The 18,712-nt window shown below is 54.5% G+C and overlaps 1 protein-coding gene across 4 annotated transcripts in view; it reads left to right on the top strand.

Annotated features, from left to right (window-relative positions):
* Positions 1-18,712, top strand: part of KCNQ2 (potassium voltage-gated channel, KQT-like subfamily, member 2) — a 56,138-nt gene that overhangs the window by 16,926 nt on the left and 20,500 nt on the right. For 3 of the 4 annotated variants that reach the window (XM_006896884.1, XM_006896883.1, XM_006896882.1), the window contains exons 2-11: positions 3,580-3,670; positions 4,176-4,302; positions 4,877-5,052; positions 5,578-5,703; positions 6,735-6,845; positions 7,107-7,202; positions 13,266-13,360; positions 14,510-14,539; positions 17,008-17,076; positions 18,117-18,146. In XM_006896884.1, coding sequence (XP_006896946.1) covers positions 3,580-3,670; positions 4,176-4,302; positions 4,877-5,052; positions 5,578-5,703; positions 6,735-6,845; positions 7,107-7,202; positions 13,266-13,360; positions 14,510-14,539; positions 17,008-17,076; positions 18,117-18,146 — 951 coding nt within the window. The remainder of the gene's footprint in view (positions 1-3,579; positions 3,671-4,175; positions 4,303-4,876; positions 5,053-5,577; positions 5,704-6,734; positions 6,846-7,106; positions 7,203-13,265; positions 13,361-14,509; positions 14,540-17,007; positions 17,077-18,116; positions 18,147-18,712) is intronic. The other variant, XM_006896885.1, reaches the window with a different exon arrangement.

The raw sequence follows: 18,712 nt of genomic DNA, 5'->3' as shown, positions 1-18,712 counted from the left end.
GAGCCCACCAACTCCACCCCATGAAATGGAGTTTGAAACCTCTCCAGCAGCAGCCACTTCCTCTTTGTCTGGGAGCAGCCACCCCAGGGCTCATCCAGAGAGGATCAAATGATTGCCATGGGTGCCATTTCCGGACATGGTCACCTCTGCGCCCACCTCTTGCTCTCAGAGTGGCTGGTGGATTTGAACTTGTGCACAAGGGCTCCGGAGTAGACTAGGGGAGGGGACAGGAAGGGGTTTGCTCCACCACCTGGCTGATGGAGCCTCAGGCTGTGCCTAGCTCTGCGGGCCCTTACAGAGCTGTCCTTGGGAAGGGGCCCTGGGACAACCTGTCTCCCAGCACACGGGCTACTGTATTGACTGCTCACTAGTGTGGACAGCAGGGTCTCTGTATGTCCACTGCGACCCCTCTGTGTACTAGCCACCTTCTGGTGGTGCCATCTGTGACCATCTGTTCTGAAAATTTCACAAACAAATCTTGGAGCCCTCCTGTGTGTGTGTGTGTGTGTGTTTGTGTGTGTGTGTGTGTGTGTGTGTGTACCCCTGTGCACGCTCCTGGGCCTTGCGGTGCGTGAGGCGGGGTGAGGAATCCTGGGCAGGACCTTAAAATCCCATTTCTGAAGAAGGTTCCTGGTAAGAGCTGGTCGTGGGAGTCTGGCAGAGCTGGGACCTTCTGTGGGATTTATCTGGCCCTGACTTTGGCCCCATGCATTCTGGTCACTGATGGTTGAAAGGGCTCCACGTTGGTAGTGTGGTCAGGTCAGCTGCTGCTTTGTGCTCAGAGTTTCTGAGGTGGTGAGTGACCTGGGTCTTTCACCTGGAGGAAGATTTTTCACTGTATGAAGCACTGACCCTCCTGGACTGGCTCTGGGCACCTTGTGTGGGAGTGCATGGCAGACCCAGGGCCCCCACCATCTGTGGGGACAGTACCAGGTATCTTCCTTCATTCTCATGCTGTACCCCCACTCTCCATCCTGCAGTCTGGGCAGACTTCACCTTGGCCAACTTCCAGAACTTGCTCTCCCCTCTGGCTGTAACTCCCCTCACTCCTGGCCTCTAGCAGGCCACACTCCTTAATTCTGTGGACCTGTCCCAGTGGACCTTCGGGAGACCCGGCTGTGCCCACCACATGTGGCTGGTTGGTTCTGTTGTCTTCCTTTGTCACCCTCTTGCTGATGCGAAGTCTGCCCCTCCTGGAGTCTCCTCCAGGGTCTGCTTTGACAAAAGACACCCCTGGGCCCGCAGGCTCATCCCTGCGCCTATCGGAAGACAGTGAGCAGACAGAGGAGTTACCATTGAAAGCACTTGAGACGTCCGGACATTGTTTTCCCAGGGCTCAGTTAACTGAATAAATTGGCTAATGAGCAAAGGAAATTAATTGTGGTTTTGAAATAGCATGTCTCTGCGTGTGTGCTGTCTGCTAGCTCAGGGGGCTGTTGTCCACCACCAGCACCTCTGGGGGCTGCATCCAGGATGCGCCTGGGTGTCCCTGCACCAAGTGCAGCGTCATGGGTCCGTGGCGAGTTGAGAGTTATGGCACCGGAAGGCTGGCACCACTTTGGGTGCTGTAGCATGGCACAGGCCTTCCTGGGCAGGGGCTGAGGAAGAGCCGTGGGTTCTAGGAGCTGGGATGCTGTGAGGAGAGGAGGTGGGGTGAGGGGACAGGGTTGTGGTGGAAGTAGTGACTAGGCAAAGGGGAGGAGCTGGGATGAAAGGGAGGCATTGAGGCTCAAAGGGATGGAGAGGCTGGGAGGTGGGGTGAAGGGGCCAGAGCTGGTGCAACCAAGGCTGGAGTGATGCAACAGAATTGGAATAGGGGGGAACAGGGTGCCTTGTGTGACCAGACACTTCCCTTCGGGGACTCCTTCCTATTTCCCGCCTGCAGCCTCTTGCCTCACAAAGCGCTTGAGGTCTCCCACCCCTTGCTCCTGTCCTGCTTTGGGCTCCCATCCACTTGGGGCCTGCCTTCCTTCTTCTAGAAGCATTACCCTGGGTACCCTTCTCTGGGGATGGAGGACTGGGGATGGGGTCCTGAGGGAGGCGCCTGCCTGAGGTGGGGGTGGGGTGCAGGCCTGGAGCTGGGAGGTTCCCAGTGTGCGGTCTCACTTCTGGACATCAATCAGCAAGTTTCCTGCTGGAGCAGCTGAGTCAGCATGTCCACGTCACTACCCTCCCACCAGGCTCTGTCCTATCCCAGGTCCAAGTGATGTGGCCTTTCTGCCAGGACAGTGATCTGATCCCCCTGCACTGGGGGGATGCAAGCACAGAACAAAAGGAACGGAGCAACCATTGAGAGTCTTCTGAACAAACAATACCTGAGCACGACCAGAAGAGGGTGTTCTCTCTCTAGAAGTCCCCCCTTTTTTTTTTTAGAATTTCCTCTTTAGAAAGATTTTGCACCTGAACGACAAAAGGAGGTGCCACAAAATAACTTGATTTTCAACCCTGGAGGCCTTAAGAACAAAACACAGTGAAAATAGTGTCCTCCACTCCGACTCAGATGTGGAGGTGGGGGTGTGGGAGTGGAGACAGGCCCACGGGGCCCGCATCCCACCACTCTGTGGACAGGACCACAGGCTGTATCTGCCAGCACCCAGCCACGCCAAGGGACTGCTTCTGGAGCTGGCACCAATTCCCTCAGTGAAAGCACAGCACCCACCAGGGATGAAGGACCCTGAAGGAATGCTGTGGAGTTAGCGGACACATCAGCAAGTGGCCAAGTCTCCTGTGCCTTCGTCCGGATGCCTGTTTGAGCAGAAACATGTCCTGAGCTGTGAGCTGTGTGAGAACTTTGGTCTGGGTATCGTGATATTAAGGAGTTGGTAAAGGTATTCCAGTCTTCAAACCTCTGACACTTTGAAGTCCCTGGGTGGTGCAAACTGGATGGTGTGTGATCAGAATTAACTCAGAGCCTCTTGGAGGAAAGGCCTGGCCATTTTCTCCACAGCTGAGGACACATGGTGACTTGAGGGCTGTCAACTTACCAACATCCAGTTTCCTGTTCGGTTTTGACGTCTCAGAAACATGCACAAAATCCCTGCTGCCTGCCATAGATTGCATCGTGGTCCAGTGGGTGTGAATGTGGGCCAGGCGGATGATGTAGGGCACCCCACACCCCACTTTTTTCATGACCAAATGCTTTCTAGTGAGCTTCATTGACACAGCTGCCCCTGGACACCTGCAGGGGCGGGCCAACCTGAGAAAGGACAGGGGAGTGGTTCCAGCAGGGCCTGGGTGAGCAGGACTGGACGGAACGGGTCCTTGAGAGAGCAAGGAAAGGAAGAATTCCAAACAGAGGGAATTGGCCCCTGTGGTAGAAGTGGCCGGGTGTGGCTGCGGTGAGAGCTGCGTGCGGTGAGGTCAGCTCCACTCCGCTGACTTTGAAGCAGCAGCCCGGGCAGAGAACAGGGAGCAGGTATTGGCTTTTCGAGGCCGCTCTGAGTCGTCTCCTGTGTGCAGGCTGTTCTGGGTCTGAACCAGGGCAGCGCGGTTCCTCCGGTCCTTCTCTCGCGCTTCTCCGGGTGGGAGGTGGAGTCAGCGCCCAGGCCCCGCCCGCTCTGACCGCGCTCCTCCCGCCAGGTTCCTGCTGGTCTTCTCCTGCCTGGTGTTGTCTGTGTTCTCCACCATCAAGGAGTATGAGAAGAGCTCCGAGGGCGCCCTGTACATCCTGGTGAGCGATGCGCTCAGCCTGGTGGGCCGGCAGCGGGATAGGGGTGTGACCTTGCCTTCATCGCCCTTCCCTCTGAAGCCGGGCTATTCTCTGACCTGAGCGCGAAAGTCCAGGGAAGGGACACCCCCTCCCTTGCACCTACAGATCCTGCTGTGGGTCCATTCTGAGTGGTGGTCCTTCAGCTCCCTCACCTGCCTCTCTGCGCATCCGCAGATCATCCCCGGTTGTGTGAGATTCAGTACTCACCCTTCCCTTCTTGGTGGCCCTGCTGACAATTCCTCCTCCCCCACCTACTCTATGACCTGAATTTCTAGGGGATCCCATCAAAGAGAACTGGGATGTCCAACAGGTGTGGGCTCTGGGAGCGGGAGAGATCTGCTAAAGTGTCCAGCCCAGCGCTGTCCAAGGCCAGCTTGCCTTACAGGCCCTTTTGGGGGCTCTGACCCTCAAAGTGTTGAGGGTGCCTCCTGCACCTGGCCAGCGCTGAGCATGTCCCGTCCTGCAGGAAATCGTGACCATTGTGGTGTTCGGTGTGGAGTACTTTGTGCGCATCTGGGCCGCGGGCTGCTGCTGCCGCTACCGCGGATGGCGAGGACGCCTCAAGTTCGCACGGAAGCCCTTCTGTGTCATTGGTGAGACTCGAGAGGGTAGCCAGGGCAGGACCCACACACACACACCGTGGGGCCACAGGGACGACGTGCCCTCCCTCCTGGAGCTGGAGCAACCAGAAGACTGGGTGGGTGGGTGGGGGGACAGGTGGCATCACTCCTGGGGATGCTGGGGGGTGCAGGGAGGCCTGACCTGAGACCCCAGTGGGGCGTTGGTGCTGGGGGGGCAGAGGCTGCCCTGGGTGGATAGAGGCTGCGGGCGTTTCGGAGAGGTGCATCTGGTCCCGTCCTCTTTGGGCCTGCCTCCTCTCCACACCAAGTTCACCTCCCACTGCCCATGACTTTCCTACCCCAGTGGGCCACCTGGTTCGTTTGTCCCCCCCCAGCTCCGCCCCCATTGGGGCTGCCCACTTCGTTGCACAAGCCCTGCCCCTTTCCCCGCCCCTTGCCCTCTTCTGAGCTCTTGCTTGCACACACTGCCGCCTCCTCCCTCCTCCGCCTCTAGCCCTTCCCACCCCACCCCACCACCCCTCCGCCCGCTCTGCCCTCGCCCGCCTCCCCACCGCTCCTTGGCCCACGAGCTGCCCACCGTCCGCAGACATCATGGTCCTCATCGCCTCTATCGCTGTGCTGGCCGCTGGCTCTCAAGGCAACGTCTTCGCCACGTCCGCGCTGCGGAGTCTGCGCTTCCTGCAAATTCTGCGGATGATCCGCATGGACCGAAGGGGGGGCACGTGGAAGCTGCTGGGGTCTGTGGTCTACGCGCATAGCAAGGTGAGCTGCAGGACCGTGGACGCCCCCTCGGACCACCTGGGACCCGCCCTGCCCGCCTCCAGGTGGGCTCCACGGGTGGATTAAGGGAAGCTGGTGGCATTCAGTGGTCTCCACCCCACCCCCACCCCCGCTCTTTTCGCGTCCCAACTGGCCTGTCCCCACACTTCCCAGAATTGAGACACAAGGCCTCTCTGGCTGGAGCCAACGACCTGGGCTCTGTGCTCCCTCTCCCAGGATTTCAGTGCCCGCAGAGTTCTGCGGGGACCCCTGGAGCCTCAGTGTAAGCTTCAGGGTGTGAAGGCCGAGTCGTGGGTCCCCCCAGGCCAACTCTTTGCTCTTCTTTCCAGCTCTGTGGCAGTGTGTGTGTGTGTGTGTGTAGGGGGGAGGCGGACTACCCAAGACCACCCAAGTCTAATGTGGCTCCTCCTGGGAGTCCATGACCTTTGGTGGTCTGGAGGTGGATTTGGGCAGCCGACTGTGAGTGGGCGCCAGCTCAGCAGTGTGACCTGTCCATCTGCCTCGCAGGAGCTGGTCACCGCCTGGTACATCGGCTTCCTCTGCCTCATTCTAGCTTCTTTCCTGGTGTACTTGGCAGAGAAAGGGGAGAATGACCACTTTGACACCTATGCGGATGCCCTCTGGTGGGGCCTGGTGAGTCGTGTTCACTGAAGGACTGAGGCACACTGGCTGTCTTTTCCAGTGCCCTGAGGACTGCCCTTCTGTTCCCTGGGGTTTGGCTAAGCCAGAGGGGACATCCCTCAGAGGCCATCTGCTGGCAGCTGTGACTACAGAGGCTATGCTGCAGCCTCCCCCACCCACCCTGTTTCGAGTGACACAAGATGTTCCTTCTCCTGTTCTTTGACTCAGGAACTGAGACTTTGGAGTGAAGGCCACAGACAGGTGGTTTCTGCCATGCCTAACTCTCAAACCTCTCTCTCTCTCATAAACGTGAGGATGTAGGCTTCTTTCCTTCGAGGCCGTGCCCTGGGGCCAGATCTCCCTGGCCAGGAAGACCCTACACAATCATTCTCCAGCTCAGTTGCGAGAGAAGGGCTTAAACCCGGGCACTGGCCGCCTGCAGGCCTTCCACCCCCAGCATGTCCTGGCACACATGCCAGCCTCCTTCTCCCTGGCTTGCCTGTTGTCACTGTCACCATCTCATCCTCTGCCTGCCTCTGGTCACCTGGTACATTGTGGTTTCTGCACCCCAGTTTCTCTGTGCTCCACACTCCCTTCATCCCCACCTGCCCTTCTGACCTTAGCTCACAGGCAGCCTTGCCAGGCCTCCTGTCCCCCTCCCTCCTGGAGTTTACCTTCCCCAGCCTGCACAGCACTTCTGACTCTGAGGGCCTAGGGCCTAGCTGAACTAACCTGACTGCTAACCGCTGCTCCCCAGAGCCCAAGCCCTGTGTGGGGTGCCTTGGGCTGAAACCCTTGCCTCCCCATGGGCTGCAAGGTGCAATGGGGCCAGGCTTGTTTGCCTGGCTCTTGGGGTGAAATGGACAGAGGTTTTTTGATCCCTTCCTCTCTGGCTTGAAGAGATTTGGATTCTTGTGTAATCTCATGCTGGCCTCAGCCCTGTACCCCATCCTTGTTGGCCTGTCTCTCTTATAGAGAGTGGTGATGTCCACTTGGGACAGACATGTGGTTAAAACCCAATAACTGGAGCTTGGTGTTCTCAGATAACCTTGACGACCATCGGCTACGGGGACAAGTACCCCCAGACCTGGAATGGGAGGCTCCTGGCAGCCACCTTTACCCTCATCGGTGTTTCCTTCTTCGCCCTCCCTGCGGTGAGCCCCCTACTTGGACAGGGCTGCTGGTTGGTCAGAGTGGGACCCCAAAGGAGTCTACCAGGCTCCTAGCTGACACTAAGCCAACCTCGCTCTGCCCCTCAGAGGGACAGGAGGTACTGCCCACAGGGGTATGGTTCAGGAGGTAATGCCTATAGGGCCCCAACATGTTGGGTTCTAGGGGTCCCCAGGACAAATTCTGAGCCTGATGAGTTTGAGGGTGTGGGCCCTAAGATGCTGTCTGACTCCAGTGATTTGCAGGGCATTTTGGGGTCTGGCTTTGCCCTCAAAGTTCAAGAGCAGCATCGGCAGAAACACTTTGAGAAGCGGCGGAATCCTGCGGCTGGCCTGATCCAGGTGAGTCCAGAGAGGCTCAGCCTGGTCCTAGCATCTGGGCACTGAGAGTGCTGAGGGCCTGGGGTGAGAAATTTGGCTGGAAGCATTGCTCCCCTTTGGGGTCCCAGATCTGTGACCCTCCATGCTGCAGGGACAGTCAGGATAGGGAGGGCGTTTGGAGCATGGAGCCCTCTGGGAAGAAGAGGTGTGGGCGCCATGCTGGTGCTGGAGGTGGGGAGACTGTGATCGTGAGGAGTCAGGGCCACGAGGGCCACTTCTCACGTGTCTCCACCTCATCATGCCTATCACGTGGACGTGGAGGGTGGACACGGTGGTGTGGGACCTGATGTCTTACTTAGAGATAGCAGTGAGTTCTGCCCCTACCTGCCTCCCATGGTATGCTGTGCTGGGCATAGCAACTCTGCAGTGATCACACAGAACCCACGTTCATACTCATGGTTTTGAAGTTTGTTAAGGAAGTAGAAAGTCACAATTTGGCATCAAGACTGACTCAGGATGCAGGTCATCAGAACAGCTTCCTGGCTCTGCCCATAGGCCATCTCTCCCTGGTCCTTGGCTTCTCAGTCCTCAACCACTCAGTTCTCTTGGACTGACCTTGTTTTCCCCATGCCTGAGCGAGTATTAGGAAGCTCTCTAGCCCCCTGCTAAATGCCCAGGAGCACCTCATTGCTGTGAGAAAGTACTCTGCTCTCTCGCTCTTTAGTCTGCCTAGCATCATTGACCAATGCCCAGAGTTTTCTGCCTAGTGCCCAGCTCTTGCCTAGAGGAGGGAAGCCCCTGGCTCTGTGGGAGGGAAGCCCCTGCACCATTTCACCAGTTCTCTCAGTTAGGGTGCTGTTTCGCTGCTGCTTGTCACGTCTTGTGTTGTGCCTGGTGCCACAGTTCTCTGTCTCCTGGGTTGAGAGATTCCTGAATGTTGGTGGTGGTTGTGAAGTCCCCTTTCCCACCTCTCAGTGACACGCTGAAATTCAAAGGTAATGCCTAAATGTGAGTCAGAGCAGGGCTCTTTCTGGGAGGTGGTAAGGGATCAGACACTCCTGCAGGCTACCCCAAGTCCCCAGACCTCCCAGTGACCTTCACAGTGACCAGAACCTCCTGCCTGTGCACATATCCAGCCCCGCGAGTCTCTGAATATGTAACCCCTGTGGACTTGGTCCTGGGTGCCACCTTCACGGAGGCATCTCAACAGCACATCACACAACTATTTGATTATTATTATTAATACAAAAGTACAAACAGTAAAACGCCTATAATCACACATTTTTAACAAGAAAAGGGGCCACATGTGTACGTGGTAGAAATATTGAAACTGGGCCATCTCCTACAACTCTTCTCCAAGCCTGCTCCCAGAAGAGTGACATCCCCTGCGTGACCAGGGCCACCCAGTCCTGACCCATGGTGACCTCAGACACACTGGAGAGACCCATCTGTCTTCACCCGTGGTAATGTTGGGTGAATTATGAATGGCTGAGCTTTCAGAAACAGAGAGCCAGATCTTTCTTTCAAGCTCCTCTGGCCTGGAGGCTCCAAGCTTTCCTTTAGCTGCAGAGCACATGGGCTCATCATCACCCTACATGGAAACTCCATGCCTCTGCATGTGTCCTGCAAGTTTTAGACTGGAGAGGGATGCCCCACACTCTGTGGGTCTGAGAGACTGAAGACTTGAGGCCATGCTTTGGCCTCGGGCAAGGCGTCAGGTGCTCCCAGAGGAAAGCTATAAGGCTGTGCAGGCTGCAGAGAAATGCCTCTGCTCATATGTGTGCAGCCACAGAAATGCCTGCAGAAGCTTGGCCAGACCCGAGAGTCCTGAGTGCTTGTCCTGTTGTTCCACCAGTGAGGAGCTCCCCTTCTGCAAGCCGGGCTCACAAGCCATGACTGGAAGAGTACTTAGCTCCCACTGGGGAGGGTGGGTAAAGAGGTCTGGACAGCTGCTTCTCTCAGGGGAGTAACCTGGCATGATTCCTGCCTCTTGGAGAAGAAAAGGCCTCTGGGAAGCTGGAACCCTCCATGCTGTCATGGCACCTGTGTCTTCCCAGAAGTCAAGGCATTCAGGCAGCCTCTGCCTCACAGCCTTTGAACACAGTCCTAGCAGAAAAAACACCTTTTCTCAAGGCGTGGGGCCTCCTGGGAGGTCTAGCCAGCTGTTACAGCACCAGCAGGTAGAGATTCTGTCAGGCTGTGAGTTCTCCCAGGGCTGAGGCAGGCGTATGAGGATGGTGATCCAGGCATATTTTCTTTCTCTGATCAGCAGTCACTTTAAGTGTAAAGAGATTACTCTTCAGTGAAAAGCAGAGATTAGAAGGATGAATTTAAAAAGACTATCTACTGTCTGCAAGAGACATACTTCAGATACAGACTTACACAGATGGATTGAAGTATCTCACAAAAACCTGAGACAGCTATGCTAACACTAGACTAAATAGACTGTAATTTAGACCATTACAAGAAACCAAGAAGGACATGATACAATGATAAGGGAGTCATCCATCAAGGATATACAATAATTATAAAACATATATAACAAAGCAAAATCTTGCTGAAGATTATTCAAAAAATGACTGGAAAAGTAATCAACGGAGAACTGCCAGAAATACAAACTGGGTTTAGAAGAGGTTGCGTGGCACTAGGGACATCATAGCCAATGTCAGATAGATTGTGGCTGAAAGTACAGAGTACCAGGAATGTTTGTTTGTACTTAATTGACTATGCAAAGGCATTTGACTATGTGGATCACAATAAATTGTGGCTAACATTGAGAAGAATGGGAATCCCAGAACACTTGATTGTGCTCATGTGAAACCCATACTTGGACCAGGAAGTAGTCTTATGAACAGAGCAAGGAAACACTGCATGGTTCAAAATCAGGGAAGTTGTGCATTTGGGGTATGTTCTTTCTCCAGGCCTTTTCACTATATGTGGAACAGATCATTTGGGAGGCTGAGCTTTATGAGGAGGAGTGTGGCCTCAGGATTGGAGGAAGACTCATCGGTAATAATCTGTGTTATGCAGATGACACACTCTGCTCACTGAAACTGAGGATGACTTGAGGCTTTTGCTAGAGACGGTCAATAACTACAGTCGTCAGTATAGATTGCACCTCAATATCAAGAAAACAAAGATTCTCACCACTGGGCCAATTGGCAGTATCATGATAGGTGGAGAGGAGATTGAAGTTGTTAATGATTTCATCTTTCTCAGCTCCACAATCAACACTCTTGCCACCAGCAGCCAGACGAGTTACACTGGGAACATCTACTGTCAGGGACCTCTCCAGAACGCTATGGAGCAATGATGTCAGTCTAGAGACTAAGTATCTCTGATAGGAGCTATGGTCTTTGCAATTACTTGCTATGCATCTGAGAGCTGGATGATGACTAAGGATGACAGAAGAAGAATTAATGCCTTTGAGTTGTGGTGCTGGAGGTGAATCTTGAACATTCCATGGAGCACCAAGAGAACAAAAAGGTTATGTTGTGGGCAGGCTGAAACCAAGTTGCTCCTTGGAGGCAAGGATTTGTCTCACATACTTTGAGCATGTTGCCAGGAGGAACCAGTCATTGCAGAGGGACATCATGCTCAGAAGGGTGGAGGGTCAATGCAGCAGAGGAGGACGCTGGATGAGGTAGATTGACACAGTGACTGGAGCAATAGGGGCAGATGTATCAGAGATGGTGAGATTGGCCCAGAATAGGGCAGGGTTCAGTTTCGCTGTCCATAGGACCAGTAGGAGTGGTAGTCGACTTGATGGCACATAAGCAACAACAACGACCACCCAAAACTCCACTGCTGTTGAGTTGTTTCAGACCCATGACAACACTGAATTTTTGAGGCTGTTACTCTGTACTTGAAAAGATTGCCTATCTTTCTCCTATGGAGGCGGCTAGTGATTTTGAACTGCCAGTGTTTTAGTTAGCAACTTGTATCCAGGTACCCCTCCAGAACTCCTTCCTATCTATCCAGAGAGCCCCAAAATACATGAATAGAAAAACCTGATCAGCATTGGAGAGACCACAGTTCAACAGTGAGAGTTGGGAGTCTTCACCATCTCATGTCCAAAATGGATAGACCATGTGCCCAAGAAAGCAGGGAGCTGAAGATGTGGACAGCACTGTACTGAGGCGAGCAGACTGACCAGTGAGTAAGCAGGGAGCCGAGGATGTGGACAGCACTATACTGAGGCCAGCAGACTGACCAGTGCAGCTGCACACACTCCTCTCATGTGCACATGGAACACTCTGGGAACAGGCCAAAAGCAGGGTTACCCAGACTGAAACCACAGTCTTTTCTCTGGCCAGAGTGCATGGAGAGTGGATAAGAGCAAAGCAAATGGAAATCTGGAAAATTCACAGGTTTGTGGAACTTAAACAATTCACTGGTAAACACCTCAAAGATGAACTCCCAAAGGAAATGTGAAGCTGCTTTGATATGAACGAAAACAGAAGCACAGCACAGTGATACCTGTAAGGGACAGTGAGACCTGTGTGTCAGTAAATGGCCAAGCTAAAGATGAGTTTTCAGAAGAGGCTCAAACTGATACCTCAAGCACCTAGATAAAGACCAAGCTAAATCAAAAGCGAGCAGAAGAAAGTGGGAGACTGGAGCAGTGGTGACTGAAATAGGGGGTAGGAAAACAGTAGAAAGAAGCCAGGGACCCAAGAAGTTGGTTCTCTGAGTTCAACAAGGGTGACAGGCCCTTTAGTGAGACTGACATCACCCCTGACCTGCAGAAGCAAAAATGACTGTGAGAGCAGTGAGCAATCTCAGGCCTACAAATTGGGGAACCTAGATGACACAGACAAGGCTTAAAACACACAGGCTAAAAAAATTTAAAAAACCCAAACACACAGGCTGCCTACACGACCGAGGAAATGGCAGAAGGCAGTAGACACGTGACAAAGAGAAGAGGAATGGGGAGGGGGCAGAGGCTGGGGAGGGCAGGAAATCACTAGAGGGCATGGTGGGCAGAGGGAGAATGAACGAATTAGGAAAGATGCAATGGGGACCTGAAAAGATAATAGTAGGCACAGATCAATGGTGATTAAGTTCATAAAACACAATGTACACGAGTGATCATTTGGAACAGTGTGAACGTAGAAGAATGTGTGACATACAGTGTGTTTGAATTTTGTATGCAAACCAATACAAATAAAAAGAAAATGGGGGAGCAAACGAGGCAGGGCCCCTACTGCCCAAACATGTCTGACCACGACTGACTGTGGGACTCTAAGAAGCTCTAAGAAAACAAGCAACGGTGAATACGAACTTCATGAACTATGCAAGTAAACTAGTATAAAATTTAAAAAACATTTTAAAAAAAGAATAATACAAACCTATGTTTCTAACAGAGAAAAGTCCAGTGTCAGAGTGAATTCTCCCAATCATTTAAAAAATGGTCACCAACACTTCACAAACACTGCCAAAACTTGGGGATAGGAAAGGGTATATTTCCCTGATCCCAACGTCAGATAAAACACTGCTTTTGAATGTAGGTGCAAAAATCTCAGGAAAACACCACGAGATGGAACGCAGCAGCATACTGAAAAGTTATACTCCCGGACAGGTGGGGCTTATTCCAGGACTGCAAGGATGCTTTGACTTAAGATCAGTTCATCAGTGGACCACCTTAGTGGAAGGGAAGAACAATGACATCACTCTGAACCTGGGGGACTTGCCATGAGAAGAGGTGACCCCAGACCCTCTCCATTCTTCAAGCCCCCATTTCCCACCCTGCCTCCCCACCCCTCCAGTCAAGTTTGAGGGAGCAGTCTCAAAGCCAAGGAGGTGTATGTGTGCGGGTATCTTACAACTCCTGGTTCCCAGGGCAGGGAGACAAGGCCCTTCTGTGGGTGCAGCTCCCTAGGTCCAGCCTTTCAGGATGTTTGCATCCTCCCCTATGCCCATCAATAAGATGGATTACTACTGTGACTGCAGGAATGGGCTCAAATATGTCAGAGATGGTGAAGATGGCACTGGATAGGGCAGGGTTTAGAGCTGTTCTTAGAGGGATGCTATGAGTCGCAGCCGATTCAAAAGCACCAGTAATACCCCCGTATCCCTTCACAGTCAGCCTGGAGGTTCTATGCCACCAACCTGTCCCGGACAGACCTGCATTCCACCTGGCAGTACTATGAACGCACCGTCACCGTGCCCATGTACAGGTACTCAGCGCCAGCGCCCAGTCTTCTGTGTGATGATTGGAGCCATGGTTCTCTTTAGTTTCCATTTGTTCTGGTATCATTTTTTGGTTTGTTCATTATTTTGATTAATTTTGTTTCTTTTTTCTTTACAGTGTGTGTATTTCCATAAGGAACTGTGGTTTATTTCAAGTACTGGTTCTGTTCCTCGTTTCGTGTGCTGTGGGCTTTGTTTCTGCCTCCAGCCCTCACCCCCTACCCCTTACCTTGTGTCCTTTGCTGTCAGCTATGTTGTGAGGGACTTTTGCTGACAGGCCCTGAGGGCCCCTGGGAGGTACGGCCCCCTTTGCTGGGCACCACTGTACTGTGGGCATGCCCATCCCTGCCCAGGCTCCCCTCCACCAGGCTCCCTGCAGGGGTTGAGAATGAGTACTGTCTGAGGCAAATTTTTGGTGACAGCACCAAAACACTGTACGACTGGGGACCCCAGGCACCCCAGCAGGGCACAGTATACATCATAGAGATGCCTCAGGTCCAGATGGCCTGTGGGAGCTGGACTGTTAGCATAAACTCTGGGGTCACGTGGCACTTAGGCCTCCTCTGACATCATGCTGGACCAGGTGCCTCTGGGCTAGGCATTGCCCTCATCCTTGCCCACATGATTCTGGGAACTTACAAGTCCCAGGGTTAATGTATGTATGGGGCTTCTGCCCATCAGAAACCTTCATGCATGGTGCGGGCAGAGCCCAGCTGAGACTTTTGATGGCTAGCAGACAGGGTCTTCTTAGAGCCTCACCATCATCAGCGGTCAGACATGTTGGGCACTTAGGAGCTCTGCTTCACTTGCTCCCCCTCCTCTGCAGGAGTGAGAACCCCCCACAGCCTGGTGGCCGCTCACCCCTCAGCATCCTTCTGCTGGACACTTTCTGGGTTAAGGCACTCGGCTCTTGGGGGCAGGGCGCTGCACACGGAACCGTTAGGACAACACTGCCCCGTGAGGTGTAAGGGACACCAGGGCTCTGTCAGTCTAGGCGGGGGACAAAGCACCCTGATAATTTCCTTGTTCTGTTTGTCTCCCCACTTTCCCAATTTTTCTTTTCCTTTTCTTTTTCTGATCCCACTCTTGTTTAATTTCCTTTCTTTCCCTTTGTGTGCGTGTGAACACTTGAAAAGCTCACAAGCCCAATCGTATGGGGCCTCCAGGTAGGAACGCATGTGGTGTGACCCCACGTGTGCTGTAGTTGCTCGTTTGTCTGGGGTCAGAGACTGGCCAGCCCAGGTGGCCCGCAGGGCCAGAGGGCTGTCACCTGGATACCACCCCCTCCCTCGGGGATCCCTTCCTTCCCCTCCCCCCTTTCCCTGGTTGACCTCTCCCTCAATGCTCTGTAGGCTGCTCGTCCCTTGGCTCCTGCTGACCGTCCTCTCTGGGTGCTCCCTGCCCCACCCCCACCCCAGGGCCGAGATGAGGTATCCCATAGTCCTAGCTCAGAGTCCCAGGTCCTTTCTTGCCAGCAGGGAGACTGGACGTTGGTGTGAGGGGTGCATGTCTGGCCTCTACCAGGGTTCTTCCTCTGTGAAGCCCCCACCATCTCAGGACAGCAGTGGGTGAGGATGGGTCCGTGCTTCTCCTCCCTACTGCTCTGGCTTATGCATCTGCCCCAGGTGACTCTCATCTGAAGGTGGGAAAGGGGGCTGCTTCCCCAGGTGTGAGAGTTGGGATTGCAGGAAGCTTCATGCTGGATGTGGTGACAAGAGTGGACAGCCACTCAGGCCAGGGCAAGTCCTCCCGGGAATCCTGCCCTGTGGGCAGCATGTCTGCACTGTGCTCCCAGCAGGGTGATGACCCGGCTGCTCTGAGGGGCTGCCTGTCAACCCTAAGAACCTCCCCCACCACACCTTTGGATGCTGCTGCAGCTCTCAGAGGCCACGTGTGAGCAAAGGTGATGGGGGCTCCTGGAATCTGGATACTGACTCAGTCCATCTTCACAGAGAGCTCACTCCCACGACTGAGGTGTCCTGTATGTGGAGGCTGACCCTGGGGTCCTGGGGTGTCTTCTGTAGCTGGCTGCCCCCCACTGCCCTGACATCACCCCCAGGGTGTCCCTCAGCCCTCTCTGACTGCACCCTCACCGACCTCCTCCCCACTGACACACTGTACCTCACCCACTATCTGGCTCACCTGGTGGAGCTCTGTGCACGTGTGGTGTGGGCATGTGCGTGTGCACGTGTGTGCGTGTGCGTGTGCGTGTGCACGGCCTCGCCCATCTATCCTTGGTGCTGCTGCTTGTGTGTCCAGGCATGTTCTGTCTGGCTATGAGGTGCTGACCCCCATGTCTCTACCCAGACCCTTGGACCCTGCCCAACTCAACACCCCAAGGGGTTGGGGGCTCTGAGCCAAGCCCTGGGCGGTATGCAGCCTCTTCTGAGCTGGCTAACCCTCTACTCACTCCAGGGCCTCCTGCTCTTAACCCATGACCCATGGGGTGGGCAGACCCTCTGGGACAGAGAGCGCGTGTGCTGGGGGTAAGATACAAGCTCCCTAGCCAGCCACTGGCCCAGGAATCTACTGGGGCATCAGGGGACAGAAGGACCCTGGCACCAGGGAGAAAAATGCACTGAGCTCAGGGGTGCTGGGCACTCCCAGCTAGAGAGTTCACTGCAGCGGGCTGACCAGAAGACTCAGGCCTTTCACTGGGAAGATGGGGGACAGCCAGAAAGAATCTGAGGAGAGGAGTGACACAGAGATTAAATCTATGGGGATGACACAGGAAGCCTCAGAATGGAGATGAGAGGAAGGTGTCGCAGAGTCACAGTGCAGAGGGAAGAGGTGCTGCTGTCCACCTGTGGTCAGGAGGGGGCGCCACACTGTGGTCTGATACCATAGCATGTGGGGTCAAAGGAGGATGGAGGTGATGACGTGAGGGCTCTGGGAGTGGTTTCTGGAGAGTCCAGCAGTGGGGGGGTGAGGGGAGGCCCAGCAGTAGGTCCCTAGAGAGTCTCTGAAGAAGCATTCTGGGGCAGAAGGGACAGGGTCTGGAGCCCTGGAGAGCTGGGCTCCCAGAAGAGAAGACCCAGCAGCCAGGGTCTGGAGGCTCGAGGAACAAAAGTGACGCCTGGCTGAGTGTGGGCAGCAGGGACTGTCCAGGGGGGCAGCCCATCTGAGAAGGCCTTTGGAAGAGTCTGGAAGCCTGTGTGGGTCTCTGTAGTGTCTGGGCCTGACAGGCCAGGGCTCCCCCAGCTGGGGGACACACCCCCCTTCAGAACTGAATGGGCTGCTGCCTAGCAAAGCCCTTTTCCATGTCGCTGACCCCTGCTCCCAGCTAGGGCTTAGTGGCTCTGTAGAGAAAGGTTGAGAACACTAACATATTGGGGTGCTAGCTGGCATGCCCCTGGGAGTGTTAGGGAGAAACAAGGAGGGGAGAGCAGAAGGTCCAGCTCTACCTGCTCTGGGGTCCTGAGTGAGGCCTGGGCGCTGCACCCCTTCCATCAGTGTGTGGTCACCACAGGGCATGATGGAGGCTCTCCAGAACAGAGAACAAGGACACGCAAGCCCTGAGCCCAGTCACCCCTGCTTCACAGCCCTCCTTCATCTTCTGAAGGTTGACTGTAGGGTCTGATGGGTTGAGACGGGGAGGGCATCCCTGGACTCTGACTGGTCCTCCTCCTCACAGGTTGATCCCACCTCTTAACCAGTTGGAACTACTACGTAACCTCAAGAGTAAATCTGGCCTCACGTTCAGGTTAGCTCTTCTGCGGGGGGTGTGGGGGGGTCCATGCAGGGGTGGAATGAGGGGGTGTAGAGTGCACAGCCATATGAGGGGAGGAGAGAGGTCCGCGCTGAGGTGACAGGGGTTGGGGCCATGATCAGGGGGGTGCAAGTTAGGCCAGGACAATGGGAGGCCATTTAAAGAGGAGAACGGGCAGCACTGAGATGGGGAAGCATTGGGACTAGACCAGGGGAGGGGAGAGGACAGAGCTGGGATGAAGAGGTGTGCAGAGAGGTGAGGCCAGGCCAGAGGATGGGAAAGGCCCCCGGGGGGGGGGGAGAGGACAGTACTGGGGCGAGCGGTGGGAGGTAGGGGATGGGAGAGGCTAGGCTCACTCCTGGAGGGTGGAGTTGAGAGAGGCTGGGGCCTTTTATAGGTAAAAAAGTGAGAACCCAAGGTACCTGTGGGGTCACCTTTCCTAGAGAGGGTCACAAAGTTGTTCCAAGTATTGGGCTCAGTGGTGTTGGGGTGCCCCATCCCCCTCACCTCTCCACCCTCCATTCCTGCCACCCTGTCTACAATGAAAGTGTCTGTTGGTTTCTGTCTCCAAGGGAAAATTAGGTGGTCAAGAAAAATTCCATTAAAGTGAAAGACAAAACCAGAAACTGCTCATTCTGTACAGAAAATTGGTTGTGGAATTAGGCCGTGCTATTAGAGCTTTTCCCAGGCAGTAACATTTCCGTGCGGAAGTGTTTGCTCACGGCTGTGACTGACCCAAATGAGAGTTCCTCACTGTGGGGTAGGATGGGATGAGGTCTCACTGCTCTGGGCCCTCTCCCTGGGCCCTGCCTCTGGCCCTGCTATCATCCCCAGAGCCTGGGGCGTTTCCATGGCTTCCTGGTCGGCTCAGAGCCCCTCACTGGGATGTGGAGCTGGCTTCATGCCTGAGGTCTGGGCTGACCACTGGATCCTAGGTGGCTTTTAGGGGAAGTGTCATCTTGACCACTGGGCTGAACTTGAGGTGTGACTCGGTGGGCTGAAGACTGACGACCCTCTTGTTTCTTTCTTTAAAGGAAAGAGCCTCAGCCAGAGCCCTCGCCCAGGTTGGTACCTCTTCCATGCTGGTGTGCTGTCGTGTGTGTGAGGTGTGCTCTGTCACGTGTGTGAGGTGTGCTCTGTCACGTGTGTGAGGTGTGCTCTGTCAGGTGTGTGAGGTGTGCTCTGTTGTGTGTGTGAGGTGTGCTCTGTCATGTGTGTGTGAGGTATACTCTGTTGTGTGTTTGAGGTGTGCTGTCATGTGTGTGAGGTGTGCTCTGTCACGTGTGTGAGGTGTGCTCTGTCATGTGTGTATGAGGTGTGCTCTGTTGTGTGTGTGAGGTGTGCTCTGTCATGTGTATGAGGTGTGCTCTGTCATGTGTGTGTGAGGTATACTCTGTTGTGTGTTTGAGGTGTGCTGTCATGTGTGTGAGGTGTGCTCTGTCGCGTATGTGAGATGTGCTCTGTCACGTGTGAGGTGTGCTCTGTCATGTGTGTGAGGTGTGCTCTGTCATGTGTGTGAGGTGTGCTCTGTCACGTGTGTGTGTGAGGTATACTCTGTTGTGTGTGTGAGGTGTGCTGTCGTGTGTGAGGTGTGCTCTGTCGTGTGTGTGAGGTGTGCTCTGTCACGTGT

This window comes from Elephantulus edwardii, unplaced genomic scaffold, assembly GCF_000299155.1.
Source record: "Elephantulus edwardii isolate Elephantulus edwardi_28Jun2011 unplaced genomic scaffold, EleEdw1.0 scaffold00193, whole genome shotgun sequence".
In the NCBI taxonomy this organism is placed as follows: Eukaryota; Metazoa; Chordata; class Mammalia; order Macroscelidea; family Macroscelididae; genus Elephantulus; species Elephantulus edwardii.
This window is presented reverse-complemented; position numbering and strand designations above follow the sequence as displayed.